This window comes from Vombatus ursinus, unplaced genomic scaffold (assembly GCF_900497805.2).
Source record: "Vombatus ursinus unplaced genomic scaffold, bare-nosed wombat genome assembly UNPS02010394.1, whole genome shotgun sequence".
NCBI classification, from domain to species: Eukaryota; Metazoa; Chordata; class Mammalia; order Diprotodontia; family Vombatidae; genus Vombatus; species Vombatus ursinus.
The window spans coordinates 119158-138176 of NW_020950172.1; the positions used below are offsets into that span (position 1 = coordinate 119158).

Below are 19019 nucleotides of genomic sequence, written 5' to 3' on the forward strand. Positions count from 1 at the left end.
GGGCTGAGGCTGGGGCTGGGGTAGAGTGCAGCCCCTGGGGAGGGTCCAGCTCTCTTGACCTTGTTGGAGTCCCCTGGGGGACTGATCTGGGGGGACTAATCTGACCAGGTAAGACCTTTCCCCAGAGCTTCCGGGCAGTGGCTGAGGACGAGGAGCAGATTCTGAGGCCTGGGGGGGGGCAGGACGTACATCCAGTCAGAAGCCCCCAGAAAGGAGGACCCAGGCCAGGTCGCCATGGAGACTGGGACAATGGACAGAGGTGAGCATGACAGGCCTGCTGGGTGGGGGCAGTGAGGGAAGGGTCTGGGCAGGGCTGAGTGCTGATTCCCCTTCTTCTCCCCCAGACTCTGCCCTCCTCCGAGAGATGAGCAGAGGTCAGCTTGAGGAAGGAGTGACCTCTGGGCTCCCAGTAGCACCCGGCTCCCTGGTGAGTGGACAGTCCTCGATGGAGTATGGGTCCCCTTGGGGTCCTCAAGCCCCTGCTCCAAAGTGTGATGGTTGCAGAGTCCATACATCCCTGCAACCGGGAGGGTGCTTGGGGGGTCAGCCAGCTGAGGGGGAAACCGAGGCACAGAGTGGTGATGCTGTCGGCCACCATTGGAAGGCAAGGGGGCTGTCTGGCAGTGCTGGATAGTAGGGATCTGTCATTGACTGTCAGCTCCATGAGGGCAGGGACCATGCATGGCCCCTTGGGTCCCACCTAACACTGTGCACACAGTAGGCACTTCATAAGTGCCTTCCAGGGTCTTTGATGATGATGATGCAAGCGAGAACATTTCACTATTCAGAGAACAACCAAAGAGATGGTTACAGATGACCCTGGGCACTTCTGTGACCTCAGAATTGCAGTGCCCTCTGCTGGACATTTCCTACGTATTGGTAATGCTCTTGGGCATCTCATGTTGTCCTTTAAACAAGTCCTGGGCTGCCCGTGGGCTGTGTCCAAAGTGATGCGCCTCCCTCCAGGGACGAGTCTGCAATAGCAGCTTTCCCAGGTGTTCCCCTTGGTGCTGCCTCCTTCTCTGAGACATTCCAGGAGCTGAAGGACTCAGGAGACGGAATGAGACGTGGATCTTTGGGACAGCACCAGCAGAGGAATGTATTTTGTTTGACTTTGCCTGTTTTTATCAAGGATTCTTTTTTTAATTTTGGAAGCGTGAGGCCCTGAGCACTTTACAAATGTCACCTAGTTTGATCCTCACCACAACCCTGGGAGAAAGGTGGTATGATTTTTCCCATTTTAGAGTTGGAGAAACTGAGGCATAGGTGAAGTGGCTGGCCCAGGATCACACAGCTGGGGCATGTCCAAGGCTGCATTTGACCTGAGATCTTCAGGACTCCAGGCCCAGCTCTGTAGCTCCACCAAGCAAGAGGGGAGGAGAAGAAAGAGAACTTGGATTCTTATTCAGAACTGTGTCCTTTCTCTTAGCCTCGCCCCCTGGGTTTGCCTCCCTCCAGACACCATGTTTTGAGCCCCCTTCACATCCCACGTTTGTTCAGCTGTGCCCAGTCAGGCCCTCTAATATCTGAGTTCTAGATGTTGTTTTGTCTGGGCAGGGTGTCCCAAAAGTCTGAGTGCTTCACACTGACCCTCTTGGGTCATTTATATCTGTGTTCAGCTGCTCTGGCTCAGAACAGGTTCTCAACCAACAGAGAGTTCGTGAACTTGGACTGGAAACAAGTCATTACGCCTCTACTTTCCTTACTTTCTAGCTGAAATGTAGTGTTTCCTTTCATTTTTAATTAGAAACAAAATACTAATTTTCCGAGAAGGGTCTGAAGGATTTCCCAGACTGCCAAAGGGATCGATCACAAAAATGGTGAATGAGGGAGACCCATCCTCTATATCCAGTCTCTATCAGGCTTGAGACCCTCTGGAACGTGAACTCTGAGTCCTCGCTTCCCCGCGGGGGCTTCTCAGTGCATGGGAGGGGCTGGACTGTGGGTGACGGGTGTGTTTGGTGTTTCAGCCATCACTGACCTTCCAGGAAGTGGCTGTGGCCTTCAGCCAGGAGGAGTGGAGATGCCTGTACCCCGCTCAGAAGAGCCTGTACCGAGAGGTCATGCTGGAGAACTATCGGCACCTCGTCTTCCTGGGTAAGGAGCCTGGCTTCCTGCTGGCACGTGGAACCTGCCCCTCCCAGCATCACTGTGGCCTTGCTCACCACAAGCTATGGCCTGTCCACACATGTGCTTAGCTGAGTCTGGCCTTGGCCTCAGGCCTTACCTTTTCCATCTGTGAGACTGTTTGTGTCCCTGTGGCCAGATGGAGCTCTGCCATCAGAAACGGGCATCCTCCCTGGGCTGCCCCTGCCTGAATTCTGTCCCCCAAGTGGAGCATTGTGCCCGAGTCCCCATGACAAATGCTTATTAAGCGCCTGCAGCAGGTGTGTAGCCCCACATTGGCTCCCTCAGGTCCCAGGACAGTGCCCAGCAGAGGCCTCGCCTCATCTCACCCCATGGGCACCGCCAGAATGCCAGCCTCTCCCTAAAGAGGAGGGAGCTGGGATGGACTCAAGAGAGTGCTCCCACTTCTCTCCCCATGAGTAGGGCTTCCGGTTTCCAAACCAGAGCTGATCTCCCAGCTGGAGTGTGGGGGAGGCCCGTGGATGCCGTTGGAGGAAGAGCCAAGAAGCCCCCGTACAGGTGAGGACACCGTGCTGGCGGGAGTCCTAGCCTCTCCTAGGCACTTGGGGAGGCTCTGCCTGCCTCCTCTTATCGGAACTTCACATCTACCCTGGTCCTCTAGATGTTTTTATCTCCATTTTACAGATGAAGAAATGGAAGCACCTCTAAGAGGTGAAGGGTGTTGGCCAGGGTCCCACAACGGCTAAGTGATAGCTCTGAGTTCCACACGCTCCTGCCTCCAAGGCCATGCTCTTTCTTTGGCCCTGGGCCAAAGTGACAAAATGCCCTCTCGGCCTTTCCCATTCCTTGTCTCTTCCTTGAGCACACAGCTCAGGCTCCATACGGGTCAATTCAGTTCCATTCCACAAGTGCCAGATAGGTGCCAAGCACTGCCCTGGGCGCTGCAACTAGAAGGGCTGAAAGGAAGCAGTTCCTGCCCTCGCAAAGCTTACCTTCTTCTGGGAATCCACAAAGCCTTTCCCGACCTCCCTAGTTGATACTGTTCTCCTCCTTCCACAGATACTCCCAGGCGCTTGTCTGGCCTCTCTGTCCCCATCACTCCCTGCTCTGTCGGACCGTTATCTCTCCCCACCCCAGGAGAACATAAGGGGCTGTGGGCCAGACTGACTTTCAGTCATTTGGTCAATAAACACCTATTATGCATTGACTGTGTGCCAGGAACTGAGGACTCAGGATACAAAGAACGGCAAAAGACAGTCCTGCTCTCCTGGAGCTTCCAATCTAGTGGGATACCACACACAAACCCCTTTGTACAGCCACTCTGTATACAGGACGACTGGGGAATAGCCAGTAGGGAAGGCACTAAAATCATGGGGCTCTTGAGTGGCTTTCCGTAGGAGGCAGGATTTTATCTCGGACCTAAAAGAGGCCAGGAAAGTGAGGAGATGGACAGCAGCCAGGGAGAAGGGGCAGTCGGGCTTTCTTTTGGTTTTTGTCTCCAGCAGCTGTCCCAGAGCCTTGCATGTGCAGGTGCAGAGAGAGTATTGGATGAGCTGGACGTGCCTGGTACCTGGCTGGGGCCTCTCCACACTCTGCTTGTTCCGGCTCTGACGTGCGTGTCTCTAGTGTCTCGGAGCACTGTTTATGTCCTTGGGGAGAGCTCGCCTTTCTTTCCTCAGTTTCCTCTGCAGTGCTGATCCTCCCTTGCTTCCACTCCATGGCTGTGTCTGTCCCCTCAGTGTAGGTGGGTTCTAAGCTGGCATAAAGTGCTCTGCTTAGACTTGGGGATGAAGCTGAGGCAGGGGAAGCTCTGTCCAGGACAAATCTGGGTGTGAGTGGGCTCCAGGCGCAACGAGTCAGCAGTGTGACAGGGCAGCCAGAACAGCAGATGGCATTGGGGTCTGCACAGATAGAACCCCAGCAGGAACTTGTGAACAAACATAATTCTGTTCTCAATGCAAGCCCAGCATGAGGCCGTGGAGTCACAAAGACCAGAAATGAATTAGGTCCTGGTGTATGCCACGCGGGCCCAGACCCAGACCCGAGGCATTCTGAGAGAGAACAAGAAAGGAGGAAGGGGAGAGGGCAGGGAGGGAGGGAGCAGTGTCATCTGGGGGTATCGAGCAAGGCCTCAGGAAGAAGGTGGCGGCTGTGCTGGGCTTTGAAAGGAACCTCTGATGCCCTGAGGGAAGGGTGAGCAGGGAGCAGATTCCAGACTGGGGTGACAGGGGGCCTCCCTTGTTAAAAGGCCCAGAATAAGGAGGGGGCTGGTCCTGCTTCACTTTGATCACTGCTCCTTTCAGGAATGTGCCCATTTTGGAAAAGATGTTGGTAAGTGGAATATCCCAAGAGGAGAGGGCCCAGGATGGCATGGGGACTGGTGACCCTGCCATAGAAAGATTAATTTAGAGGAAAGAACATTGAGGTCTTTCTTCATGTCTTTGAAGGCCATCATAAAGAGGAAAATATTGTACTTGTTTGTCCACACAGGGCAAACTTGTGACTGGAAGAGGCAAATTTCAATTTGATATATGGGAAAGCTTCATATGAATTAGAACTGTCTCAATGTCAAATTTGCTGCTAGGTTGGGTAGTGATTTACCTGTCCCCAGAAGTCTGGTCAGGGAGGTCCTTGAAGCTCTTCTTGCTCAGAAATGGGGCCAACTAAGTGAATATCCCTTCCAACTCTGAGGGCTGTGATGCCATGAGCTTAGTCACAAGCCTCTTGAGGCACATTCAGGCTGATACACAGGCTAGGAGAAGGGCGGTGTGGTGAGAGCAGCCCAGCTGCTTTCTCAGAGAGTTAGAACAAGCCATCAGTCAAAGAGAAGTAAACAAGTGGAGGCTTTTGAAATGTTAGTGACATGAATCAATCGCTGTTGGAGCTAGATTAATCAAATGATTATGTTCTCAGTGGGTTTGAAAGAAAAAAACTGTAGGTAGGGAGCCTAGTTAGGAGTGATAGTACAGGTATCCAGTGGTCAGGGCCAAATTCATTTTAGTAGTGCCTGCTTCTCAGAGTTCTGCTTGTCGATGATCCTCTGCTTACTTTATTCCTCTTAAGACCCTTCTTCAGTCATTCAGCTCTTCTAAGTCTTTTTTTTTTTTTTTTTTAAGGCGGTTGGGGTTAGGTGACTTGCCCGGGGTCACACAGCTAGTAAGTGTCAGGTGTTTGGTCTGAGGCCAGATTTGAACTCAGGCCCTCCTGACTTCAGGGCCGGTACTCTATCCACTGCGCCACCTAGCTGCCCCATTTATTTATTTTATTTTTTTTTAGGCAGCTCTTCTAAGTCTTAAATCCTTTTGTTATTTCATCATTTGGGAGGAAAGAACTTAGTTTATACTAAACTAAGTTTATTATTTTATTATTATTATTTATTTATTCTGGAGAGTATATTCCACTCTCTAGAAGGCAGGAGAATGAATGGTTTCAGAATTGAAGAGTTGACTAAGTACTTGGAGAGAGCAGTTATATGAGGCAGGAGTCTAGATAGGAGAAGTTCTCTCTCAGCCTTTGTTTCCAAAGAAGGGACAGGAGAGTACCTTACTCAACTTCCATCCCATTTCTCTAACAAGCTCCCTCACAGAGCTGATTTCCTTTTACTAATGCCAATTCTATGGGACCTATTCAACCCCAGAGCAACCTCATTTGCTCTCCCTGACACCTCACAAGAGAGACCGTATATTGGAAACCTCCAAATCTTCTTGAAAAATGCAAGGCTCTGGTGTTTAGTATCTTTCAGCGTCCTTACACACAGAAAATATTCTTGAAAAGCAATGAGGACTAATTGGAATCAGTTTCCTTTCTTCCCACCCAGGAAATAGAAGGCATTTACTTTCCTTTCTCTCCTTTTTTTCTCCTTTCTTCTTTACTCAGAATTTGAAACTAAGCTAGAGACCCAGAAGACAAGAGAAAGGCATTTCTGTGGAAGAATCATCCAAGTACAGACTTAGAAAGGTTGGTCCCTGGGAAGCTAAGCCTGGAGAAACTTGCAGTTGTGATATCAAGTGTGATAGACATCAGTGCAACAAGGAGAGAGAGTTGAAGCCAGGAACTCAGGAAGAGATTCATAATGAGGCAAAAAGACATGAATGTAACAAATTTAGGGAAAATTTCAGTTTGCAGTTAGTCTTTGGTTTACACAGGAATGTTTTTTCCAAAAAGAGGCTCTATAAATATGACACACATGGAAATAATGTCAAGCCATCTTCAGACCTGAGTAGTCATAATGGAATCTCAGGAACGAAATCTCACAAGGACAATGAGTGTAATAAAGCCTTTAGTGACTACACAGATCTTATTCAGGATCACAAAATAATTACTAAAGCAAAACCTTATACATGTATTGGATTTGGCAGAGCTTTCCATCAGAGGCAACGCCTTACTCAACACCATAGAAGTCATCCAGCAGGGAAACATACCTGTAGAGATTGTGGAAGAACCTTTAGCCAACTGACAAACATTATTCCACATCGGGAAATTCACAATGGGAGTAAATTCTCTGATTGTAGTGACTATAGGAATTCCTTAAGCAATAGTTCATCCCTTATTCTGTGTCACATAATTCGTAGTGGACAGAAATTCTATGAATGTCACAAATGCAGGAAGCTCTTCAGCAATCACAGAAACCTTTTTATACACCAGAAAATTCATTTTGGAGAAAAACCCTATAAATGTAGTGAATGTGGAAAAGCGTTCACACAGAGAGGAAACCTTACTGAACATCAGAAGATTCATACTGGAGAGAGACCATATAAATGTAATGTATGTGAAAAAGCTTTCAGCCAACAAGGACGTCTTACGGAACATCAGCAAGTTCATAATGGAGACAAACCCCGTAAATGTAGTGAATGTGGAAAATCCTTCATCCAAAAACGATATCTAATTGAGCATCACAGAATTCATAGTGGAGAGAAACCCTATCATTGTCATGAATGTGGGAAGTCTTTCACTGGTCATTCAGGCCTCATTGTACATCGAATAATTCATACTGGAGAGAAACCTTATAATTGTAATATATGTAAGAAAGCATTCAGCCGGAGAGGAGGCCTTTCCTGACATCAGAAAATTCATAATGGAGATAAACCCTATAAATGTAATGATTGCGGGAAAGATTTCTCCCAGAGGGGACACCTTACAGAACATCAGAGAATACATACTGGGGAGAAGCCATATAAATGTAAATTATGTAGAAAAGTCTTCAGTCATCTACAAAGCCTCACTAAACATCTGAAAATTCATTCTGGAGAAAAACCATATAAATGCAGTGAATATGGAAAAGCTTTTACCCAGAGGGGAATCCTTACTGAACATCAGAAAATTCGTTCTAGAGAGAAACTTTATAAATGTAACATATGTGGAAAAGCCTTCAGTCATCCACAAAGCCTCACTGAACATCACAGAATTCATTCTGGAGAGAAACCATATAAATGTAGCGAATGTGGAAAAGCTTTCACACAAAGGGGAAGCCTTATTGAACATCAGAGAATTCATAGTGGGGAAAAGCCATATATGCACCATTTGTGACAAAGACTTTAGTCATCCAAGAAGCCTCACTAAACACCTGAAAATTCATTCTGGAGAGAAATCTTATAAATGCAGTGAATGTGGAAAAGCTTTCACTCAGAGGGGATCCCTTACTGAACATCAGAAAATTCATTCTGGGGAGAAACCCTATATATGTAACGAATGTGGGAAAGCTTTCCCCAGAAGGGGAAAACTTAATGAGCATCAGAAAATTCATACTGGGGAGAAACCCCATAAATGTAGGGAATGTGGGAAAGCTTTCACCCAGAGAGGAAATCTTACTGAACATCAGAAAATTCATACTGGAGAAAAACCCTTTAAATGTAATATATGTGAAAAAGCCTTCAGCCAGAGGGGAGACCTTTCTCGACATCAGAAAACTCATACTGGAGAGAAACCCTATAAATGTGAATGTGGAAAAGCTTTCAGCCAGAGATTGTATCTTACTCAACATCAAAGAGTTCACAGTGAGGAGAAATCTTGTGAGGGATTGTCTGATGTTGGCTACGTGCCATGTGGGGGTTGTGGCAAGATGGGGCAGGGACAAGATATTAGGAAGTAACTGGAGCTCACGCTCCCGAGGCAAGGGGCTGTGCCACATGGAGTTGTGGTGAACTGGGGTAGGAACAGGATACAGGGAAGTAGCCGGAGCATGTGCTCCTGAGGCAGGGGGCTATGCCATGTGGGAGTGGGACGGCAGAGAACGAGCTCCCTTTGTCACGTCCTCTCCCTAGGTGCAGCACTAACCCCAGACGTCTCCTTCCTGTATCCAGGCCTAGCCTCCTGTGTCACATCCTCTCCCTTGGTGCAGAGCTAACCCCAGACATCCCCTTCCGGTATCTGATCCTACAATCAATGACTAGTAGGCGGGCTGAGGAGGAGGGGCTAGGAAGGTATTTAGGGGCGGTAGGGGTCGGAGCTCACTCTCTCTTGCTCCTGCTCTCTTGCTGTGGCTTTCCTGCTTGGCCTTGCTGTGATGGCCTCTGAATAAAGCTCGAGTGTTTGCACCTCCTGATCGGCTCGTCTCTGTGTTTATCCGGGTGGGCACCAAAGACTGGTAAGTATGACCCTGGCAGCCTGCTCCTTATAGGAGGAGAGTGCACGGCGCGACCGGCACAAGTGGCGCCCAACGTGGGGCGGAGGAAATAGGCCAGGGGCCCCGCGGATCAGCTGGTCTGGTCGCGGGAAGAGAGACAAGACCCGTAGCCAATAGGGTGAAGGAAGGAAGATGGGACAGATGTTTGTTAAGGTCCCAGATCGGGAGGTGCTCGGGAAAGAAGTATATAAAAGAGTGAAAGAAGCGGAAATCAGCGGTGAGGAAGAATCAGGGAGTGAGGCAGAGGACACTGGAAACAGGGAATGGGAGAATAAGCAAGGGAAAAGAAAGCAAGAGCAGGAGCAGGAGAGCAGGAGCAAGAGAGCAGGAAGCCGTAGCAAGGAAAGCTCCGCCTATCACGCGGAGGGGTCGCCCCCTCCCCCGGACTTCCCTTTTGAGGAGAATGGCCCATCCGCTCCTCTGGCTCCCTCTTATGGGGCCATGGGGGACCCCCCAACCAGGCTAGGACAAATGCTCCAGAAGGCAGTGGCAGAAGGAGATATGGACGCCAAGGCATGGCTAGATGCCTGCCCGGTGTTTGAATCCGACGGAGGGAGGACCTGGGCCCCTTTAGAATGGAAGACGTTTAAGGAGTTAAGAGGCAGTAAGTACTTATGGAGTTGAATTCCCCCTATGTCAGGGAATTGATGGCCCTCCTGGCCGATAGTCAGGTACTGACCCCGAATGACTGGAAAACCATTGCCAAGGTATGCCTTAAGCCAGGAGAAACCCTGCAATGGATGACTCTGTTTGCAGATATCGCAAAGAGCTTTGTTAGAGATATGCAGAGTCGCACTCCCCTAGATGACTTTCATAAGATAGTGGGGGCAGGGAAATATGAGAAAAATGAAGATCAGATGTGATATGACGTGACAGTGTATGCAGCTGTCTCCCAGTGTGCCCAACGGGCTTTTAGTAGGATTCAGGCTTCGGGGAAACAAAGGCCCTCCATGACCCAGATTAAACAAGGTCCTGATGAACCCTTCCGGGATTTTGTGGCCCGCCTACAGGCGGCTGTTGAGAGATCCGTGGGCAGGGGAGAAGCCGCCAGCCTCCTTATACAGAGGCTAGCACGGGACAATGCCAATAGAAATTGCCAGAAGGCTGTGCTTACATTAGATAATGATGCTGGCCTAGAGGAAATGATAAAGAAATGTGAACATGTGGGGTCCAGTGCCTTTCAAATGGACGCCCTCGCTGAGGCTTTTTCAAAAGGACTATCCGAAGTGCTGAAAACAAAAGAGACTAAATTGTGTTATCAATGCGGCAAAGCCGGTCATTTCAAGGCGCAATGCCGCCAGAAACCTGGTGGAGCCCACCCTAAGGTAATTTGTTACAATTGTAACAAATCCGGCCATTATGCTAAGGAATGCCGCAAGTCGAAGTCGGGAAATGGGGCAAGGGGCCCCTCGAGGGCCCCTCAACAAGCTTACCAGATGGAAGCCCAACCCCCTCAGAATGCGCCTTCGGGGCTGCATCAGGAATATCTCCAACTTCTACCCTGTGGTTCGGACTTCCCCTTTACAGCAAAGGAAATTTCCAAATCGACCCCGGAGATACAACCATAGTGCCAGTGACTGGGCTTAATTCTGCCCTCCAAGCAGCCCTCGTGGTGGGCCTTTCATTATATACCCCCGTTATTGCCCACACCATGGTTATTGCTCACCAACCCCAGCAACAGATTATAGTAACTAACCCACGTGATTCGGCAGCTTACATAGACAAAGGGGAGGTAGTGGCTCAAGCCCTCCCCCTGTTGGATGGCCACAATAATGATATTAATTGGGTACAACATATAGAACACAGTAAGCCATGGGCAACTATCCAAATTAAGGGGCGATCCTTCAAGGGATTATTAGACACAGGAGCTGATCGTTCTGTCATCTCACAACTATTTTGGCCCCCATCTTGGCCAGTCCAAACGGATGCCACAACGATCAATGGGGTCGGAGGGGCGCAACAAGCATGGGTATCAGCAGAGAATCTGCCCTGGCAATTTGCAGATAAGCAAGGGACCATCCGACCCCTAGTGGTTGCTGGTTTGAGATACAATTTATGGGGAAGGGATATTTTGAAGGCTTGTGGGGCATCTGTTTATATACCAGCCCCGCAGGATTTTTAATTGGGGCCGTTGGGCAACAAGAGAAATTTTCTTGTATCAGACCCACTCCTCTAACATGGAGATCTAATAACCCAGTCTGGGTACCCCAACGGCCCCTCCCTGCAGAGAAAGCCCAGGCTTTACGTGATATAGTGTAGCACCAGTTACAGGCGGGGCACATTGAGCCCACGTCCAGCCCCTGGAACAGCCCAGTGTTTGTAATAAAAAAGAAATCAGGGAAATTTCAAATGTTGGTAGACCTCAGGGCGATTAACACCACCCTAGAGCCCATGGGCACCCTACAGCCTGGCCTCCCCTCCCCTAATTTAGTGCCTTCTGGATGGCCTGTGACAGTCATAGACATCCAAGATTGTTTTTTCTCTATCCCATTATCCCCAGAAGATAGAAAGAGATTTGCCTTTACCACACCCACTGCCAATAATGCAGGACCAGATTTAAGATATCAGTGGAAGGTCCTGCCCCAAGGAATGTGCTGCAGCCCCACCTTATGCCAGGCTTATGTGGGGAAAGTGCTGGACCCTATCAGGGACAAATGGCCTAAAGTCACAATACTTCATTATATGGACGATATTTTATTAGCCACTGGCACTGATGAGACACTAGCAAGATTGGTAAAAGAAACCGTCTCTGCTCTTGCTCATTATGGTTTGGTGGTGGCCCCTGACAAAGTCCAACAAAATTACCCACTCACATACCTTGGCCTTCATATGGGGGCCGTTTCTATTAGCCATCAAATTCCTGAACTAGTGCTTGATAAGATAATCACCTTGAATCACTTCCAAAAGTTAGTGGGACAGATCCAATGGCTCAGGGCCCGCACACCCATTCCTCCTGCTGTAATGCAGCCTTTATATGATATCTTAAAAGGAAATTCAAATTTCACCTCCCATCAGGCATGGACTCCTGCTGCTAAGGCGGCAGTGTCCCAAATACTCTCACTTGCTGCCCAGGCCCAGACCACCAGATGGGACCCCAAAGGTACAATAGAGGTCTCCTTGGTCAATCAACAGAGCCCTTTTTGTGTTATACACCAAGGTCCCAAATTGTTAGAATTTGTTTATGCAAAGAAGGCTCACAAGGTGCTGCCAAATTATTATGAGATGTTAGGGGAACTAGCCTTAGCTGCCGTACAAAGGGCTGTCCACTTGTCTGGGCAGTGACCTTTACTCGCTTTTGAGCCTGGACAGCGAGAAGCCATTATGCAAACCTATTGGTCTTGGGCACATTGTTCCCAATGGGCCGAGGTGAGTCCCCATTCCTCCTGCCTGCTCCTCCCCATGCTAGAGCAAATAACTTTAGTACCCCCCCAATGAAAGGTTATGGGAGAACCTGTTCAAGGCCCAAATGTTTTCACTGATGCTACAAAAAACCGAAAGGCCTCTATTTATCATGAGGCCTCCAAGGAAATAACAGTATTAGAAACCCACTATGACTCTACCCAGAAAAATGAGTTCTTTGCCATCCTCCATGCTTGCTCCATGTTTATTCTCATCAGTCCACCTCAGGAGGCATTTTTGAGGGCAATGATGTAGTGGATCGTGCTTTACAATGCTCCCTACTGCCAGTCCTCACCCCTCCTGAACAAGCCCATGATTTTTTACACCTACCAGCGAGCTCCCTGAGATGCCTGTATGGTTTAACTCGTGAACAGGCTCGACAAATTGTGAGGCGATGTGTGCGCTGTGTTCCTTTACTCCCCCCTCCACCCAGAAAGGGGATTAACCCACGAGGTTTTTTTCCCAATGACTTGTGGCAAATGGATGTTACTCACCTTGGCCATGTCACTATCCATGTCTGCACTGATACTTTTTCCAAATTTGTGATGGCCACTGTATCCAGTAAGGCAAACACCCCATCAGTTATTAAGCATCTGTACCATTGCTTCGCCTCTGTGGGGATCCCTCACGTCATTAAAACTGACAACGGGCCTGCATATTTATCTACACAAATGACTGCCTTCTTTACATCCTTTGGCATTAAGCATGTTGCAGGGATCCCCTATAACCCCACAGGTCAGGCTATTGTTGAGTGAGCCCATTGTACCTTGAAAGCTACCCTCATTAAACAAAAAGGGGGAGTAGGAGGTTGGGGCTCCGGGCAGTGGCCTACCCAAGCAGACGTGGATAAAGCTTTATACACATACAATTTTCTCTGTCTAGATAGAGACACAGGCCTATCCCCTAGCATGCTACAGCTAATAACACCACCCACTTGTAATTCAACTGGCCCCTTAAAAACAGCACTACATGTACCATCCCTTAACCAGAAAGTCACCTGGAAGGACGATGAGGGAAACTGGCAAGGCCCATCCGTAGTGTTGTGGAGAGGGCCGGGGTATTTATGTCTTACAGATCCTGATGGTCAGAGCTGCTGGGTACCAGAAAGAAGAACAAAATGAGTTGAAGAAGCCCTGGGAGAGACAACAAGGACAGGAGAAGAAACACAGTCAACAGAAAATTCAGAGAGAGCAGAAAGAAAAGACAGTTAGGATGACTAAACTGAGTAAACTGTTTTCACTTTTTGCGCGATCGGGACTTTGCCACAGGTTGCGTCAGCTCCAGTGCCCTGGGCACCCCTGTCAGTTATCATCAACACAAGAGAGAATGGCTGGGGGCACTTGGTGTTGGCAGCATCCATCTTCGAGGAGTTCCAGATACAGGACTTATATAGTGGATAGCAATTGCTTGCCTCACAAATAGAGGAACTGGCCAATAAATTCGCCCACGCCCTCCAAGTGCAGGCTGATACTGATCAGCAGCTGGAGAAGCAGATTCATAAAATAGCATTGGCTACTCAGGACATTGGGAACGAACTTATGTGGCTGGAATTGAGACAGCAGTTGCCATGCGATGGCCGATATTGATCCATTTGTGTAACACCCTTAAACCATAACGCCACTTGTGACGCCCTTTCACAAAGCATAAATGACACTCTCCAGGCTTTGCGGGTGTTAATTAGACTGGCGCGGAACATATCTGACACTTGGCACCAGCACGAGACTGATGATATTGTTCATCACCTTAGTGATTGGATTAAGCATACCTCTTTCCCCATCCCCTCCCTTATAACCCATTGGGCATTTATAGCTCTTTTGCATTTATACTGTTATTGTTACTACCCACTATATTAGGATGTTTCCTTAGGATCCTTAGAGGTTCAATAGAGGCACTCAAAACTGAGGCCCTAGTATTGAGACCCTGTCTCTGCCCCCTCAATTAAACAAAAAGGGGGAATTGTGAGGGATTGTCTGATGTTGGCTATGTGCCACGTGGGGGTTGTGGCAAGATGGGGCAGGGACAAGATATTAGGAAGTAACCGGAGCTCACGCTCCCGAGGCAGGGGGCTATGCCATGTGGAGTTGTGGTGAACTGGGATAGGAACAGGATACGGGGAAGTAGCCGGAGCAGGTGCTCCTGAGGCAGGGGGCTGTGCCACGTGGGAGTGGGACGGCAGAGAACGAGCTCCCTGTGTCACGTCCTCTCCCTTGGTGCAGAGCTAACCCCAGACATCCCCTTCCAGTATTTGATCCTACAATCAATGACTAGTAGGCGGGCTGAGGACGAAGGGCTAGGAAGGTATTTAGGGGCGGTAGGGGTCGGAGCTCGCTCTGTCTTGCTCCTGCTCTCTTGCTCTGGCTTTCCTGCTTGGCCTTGCTGTGATGGCCTCTGAATAAAGCTCGAGTGTTTGCACCTCCTGATCGGCTCGTCTCTGTGTTTATCCGGTTGGGCACCGAAGACTGGTAAGTATGACCCTGGCAGCCTGCTCCTTATAGAAGGAGAGTGCACGGTGCGACCGGCACAAAATCTTGTAATAATGCCTGTGATAACTAATATTTTTATAGTGCCTTAAGTTTTGCACTGTGCTTTATGTGAATTTTCCCATTTGATCCGTATGAATATACTATGTATGGTAAGGTAAAGACTTTATCCAGTGTATATCCAATGTACAATTCTTATTCACCATCAGGAAATTAACACCAAAAAGAAACCCTGAAAATTTAAGGTAGATGTCCACTCCCACACATTAAAACATGTTATTTTTTTTCCCATTAAAACACTCTGGTAATGGATGGGGCATGTGTGGAGGAGGGAGAAAGAGAGGAGAAGGAACAAAATGGTTATCAGTTGCAACACAATATAAATAAAAGTTTAACATCAATAAGCCTGTAGAAAATAAAAACTTAGTGGAAAGATTCATTGTTTAACAAATGTCCTTGAGAAAATTAATAAACAATTTTACAGGAAATAGATTTAGAACCATTTCTTACATCATACACCTTTGAGTTCACCCTAGATTATCCCCTTAAGATTTTGTGTAAAATGGACCATGAAAAGGAAAGGAAAGTGGAATTTTGTACTTATGTCAGTTTTTGAAGGGAGATGTTCCATTATAAAAACAGGAGTTATTAGGAACAAATTGTATGTGCTACATGACATAGAAACATAAATATATTTACAACAAAACTAATCAAAAGAAAAAATATTGGGAAAACAGAAAATAACACATAAGAGGCAAATAACATATAACATATATAATAAAGAATTATTTAAAACTTACAAAGGTGACTCCCAGTCTACATTACAGTAGTGGCCAAGGATATGAACATGATGTTCTGGTGAGGAAACAATCACATAAGAAATGTTTAGCTCCTATATTAAAGAGTAACAAATAGAAATGTCATTGAAGTATTCTTGAAATTAGCAAAAATAAATGAATAAAAGCACTGATACTGCTGATGGGTCAGGGGAGAAATGGAGATGTTCATTGAGGGTGAAAACTCAGCATCTTTTTGTAAATCAATCTTGGAGTAAATAATAAACATCAGAAAAATAATTACATTGAGAAGACTTTAATCCCAAAATTCCAATGTTTACAATATACCTTAAAAGTGTTATTATATAAAAAACCTACCAAATAGAGCTGTCTGATCAGATATTTTCACAACAGCAATATTTGTCATTGTAAAAACTGGAAGCAATTTTGAGCAAAGAAGGACTAGAGAGGCTCACAGGAAATAAATGAACAATTTAGATTACCCTTCCCAAAATCCACACAAATAAAATCAATGCATGTAGAATTAAAAGGGGAATAGTTGCCTTGGAAAAATACCTTTGCAGTAAGTTTCTCTGATAAAGATCTAATATGCGAGATAGCAGAACAGGGAATGAGTACAAATGGACAAGAACAATTCCTTAATAAAGTGGTACAAACAGGTTTCAGAAAAGATGGGCAAGCTGTTAACTATATGGAAAGTGCTCTACATTGATAACAGTAAGAGAAATGCAAATTCAGATTACTCTGAGGTTGTAGCATGACATACCTGTCAGATTGGTAAAGATCAACCAATAAGCATTGCTTAGATGACTGCTATGTGCCAACCCTTGTACTATGTGCTGGGGATATAAAGAATGAAACAGCACCTGTATGATATTATGGAGGTGTTATGGGTACCAGTATGATACCCATCCCTTGTGTTGATCTTGCATGCTAATGCACAGTTGGCAGAGCTATGAAGTTTTTCAGTGATATTCTCAAAGTCCATCTGGTACTATAAACAAAAAGTCCAACTTACATACACTTTGTCCCAGCAATACCAGTACTGGATTTTTACCCCAAAGGGATCCAAGAGATAATTAGAAAACTCATATATAACAGAAATAGTGACAGCACTTCTTATAACAAAGATCTGGAAGCAAGGTGAGTGCCCACCAATTAGGGGATGGCTCAACAAATTACATTAAGGTATGTTTAGGGTAATTTAATATCATGACAAGAAATGTCCAAAAAAGAATTCCAGTCAAGGTAAAGATGTGAAAAGTTGTAGAAAAGCCCAACTTTCTGATAGTAACTACCAAAAAGAAGAAACGTGTCACAGAAATACCAGTGAAATCCCAAAGGAAGCAGAAGTAAGCTCCTCTGTCCAGTCCAGAGCTGTGTAAAAAGATGTCCATAACTAATATTGATAAACTTAACCCTTCTCAGCAATACAAGGATCTAAGATATCTCCAAAGGCCTCGTGATGGAAAATGCTATCCACATCCAAAGAAAGAACTAAGGGATTTGAATGCAGATCGAAGCAGACTGTTTGCTATTTTTTTTTTCCTTCGGTTGTGTATGTTTCCTCTTTCTGGTGGTTCCTCCTATTGGCTCTAATTCTTACAACATCACTAATGTGAAAATAGGTTTATACGAATGTTTGTGTATAGCCTATATCAGATTGTGCACCATCTTGGGGAGGGAAGGGGAGAAAAATTTAAAACTCAAAAGCTTATGGAAGTGATTGTTGATAATTCAAAATAAATTAATTAAAAGAAAAAGATGTCCATAAAAGGGTAGAAGCTTATAGGATGCCAGTGGAGGTGGAGAGAGTAAGGAAACAAGTATTTATTATATGCCAACTATGTACCAGCCAGTGTGCTAAGTGCTCTAGAAATATCTCATTCCGGTCTATCCTCGCATCAACCTTGGGAGTGCTATTATTACCCCCATTTTACAGAAGAGGAAACTGAGGCAGACAGGTTCGATGATTTGCCCAGGATCCCACAGCTGCTAAGTGCCTGAGGCCAGAATGGAGCTCAGGTTTTCTTGAATCCAAGGCTCTATCCACTGTCAGCTAGAAGGTGGCCAGTTTTCTGCACAGGGCCATCACAAGCTAAGCCTGGAGAAACTTGCAGTTGTGATATCAAGTGTGATAGACATCAGTGCAACAAGGAGAGAGAGTTGAAGCCAGGAACTCAGGAAAAAATTCATAATGAGGCAAAAAGACATGAATGGTCAGGCACCTGAAACCAGATCCTAGCCTTGGTTTGGAAGAACAGAAGCGAAGGGTAGAAACAGCACTTTAGTCACTGTTTAGGGAGACAGTGTGGAGTCAGTGACACAGAACACTGGAAGCCACAGCAGAAAACCACCAACAGAGCACCTGAGAGCAGCAGGAAGAGGCCTGAAACAAATGCACTCTCCAGCACCATTACAGCTTTCCAGGGCCCAGCAGGAGATGGAACCAAGTCCTGATTGGTCCTTGTGCAAAGAAGACTAGTTGAGGCCTGAACCCATGATACACAACCAGCAACCTCAGCAAGGTGCCACCATCTATACAGCTGCCCCATCAAAACTGGCAGCAACAGTGGGCTCCAGATGCTAGAGGGACATGGTGCTGTATCCAGCAGGTCCAGGATTCACAGGCATAAATAATGAGGTCAGTACAATGGCTCTGTAGACCTTCAGTTTGGTGGTCAGTCTAATACCTCTTCTCTCCCACATTTTCCTTTGGAGGCTCCCAAACACTGAGCTAGCTCTGGCAATGCGTGGGTCAACCTCATTATCAATGTGTAAATCCCTGGAAAGCACACTACCGAGGGAAGTGAACTTATCCACGGCATTCAGAACTTCTCCATTTGCTGTAACTGATGGTTCCACATATGGATGATGTGGTGGTGGCTGATGAAGCACCTGTGTTTTCTTGGTGTTAACTGTTAGGCCAAAATTAGCACAAGCAGCAGAGAATTGATCTATACTTTGTTGCATCTCAGCTTCAGAGGCTGCACTGAATGCACAATCATCTGCAAACAGAAAAACAGAGGGAGCAACACTCCCTCCACTTATAATTCAGGTCTAAAACCAGACCCAAATGGTGCACTTCCAAAGGTGGGAGGCCTTTCCATGAGCCTATTAAAGCTTATGTTCATGGAGCTTTTGAGGGTGACATTCTCTTATTTAATTCAAACAAGGTGCCCAGAGTGTAAGAGCATTTGAGGTCTGTTTAATGTAATTTGGCAATCCGTGGAGTAGTTAGCATAAGCATCCTGGGCCCCACTTGATGAAGAGAAAAGTCTCAGAGATGACAAGATGACTTGTCCAAGATCACACAGCTAGGGAGTGATAGGGTACAACTCTAACTCCAGTCTTTGGATGCCAGGCTAGGTGTTCTTTTCACCACATAATGGTACCTCTACCCTTCTTAGACGTGTTTGGTCTTAGAAAGATAACGTCTACCCAGAAGATGTGCTGGAAGAATCTATCTCTATCCATCTATACATCCATCAACCATCTATCTCTATCTGCCTATCTTCTATCTATCCATCCATGTTCCGGTAGTCTTTCCATAGCTATCCACCCACCAATATCATCCATCCTCTACCTACCTATCCATCCACGCTCTCTCTCTCTCTCCATCCTCTATCTACC

The 19019-nt window shown here is 46.7% G+C and overlaps 1 protein-coding gene across 8 annotated transcripts in view; it reads left to right on the plus strand.

The window, feature by feature from the left end:
* LOC114037409 (zinc finger protein 69 homolog) overlaps positions 1-17569 on the plus strand; it is an 18207-nt gene extending 638 nt beyond the window's left edge. For 3 of the 8 annotated variants that reach the window (XM_027854259.1, XM_027854260.1, XM_027854261.1), the window contains exons 2-6: positions 126-259; positions 345-427; positions 1971-2097; positions 2551-2646; positions 3148-3584. In XM_027854259.1, the coding sequence (XP_027710060.1) occupies positions 235-259; positions 345-427; positions 1971-2097; positions 2551-2646; positions 3148-3485 (669 nt within the window). In that variant the 5' untranslated portion in view covers positions 126-234 and the 3' untranslated portion in view covers positions 3486-3584. The other 5 variants (XM_027854264.1, XM_027854265.1, XM_027854266.1 and 2 more) reach the window with 5 other exon arrangements.
* The last annotated feature ends 1450 nt before the right edge of the window (positions 17570-19019 follow it).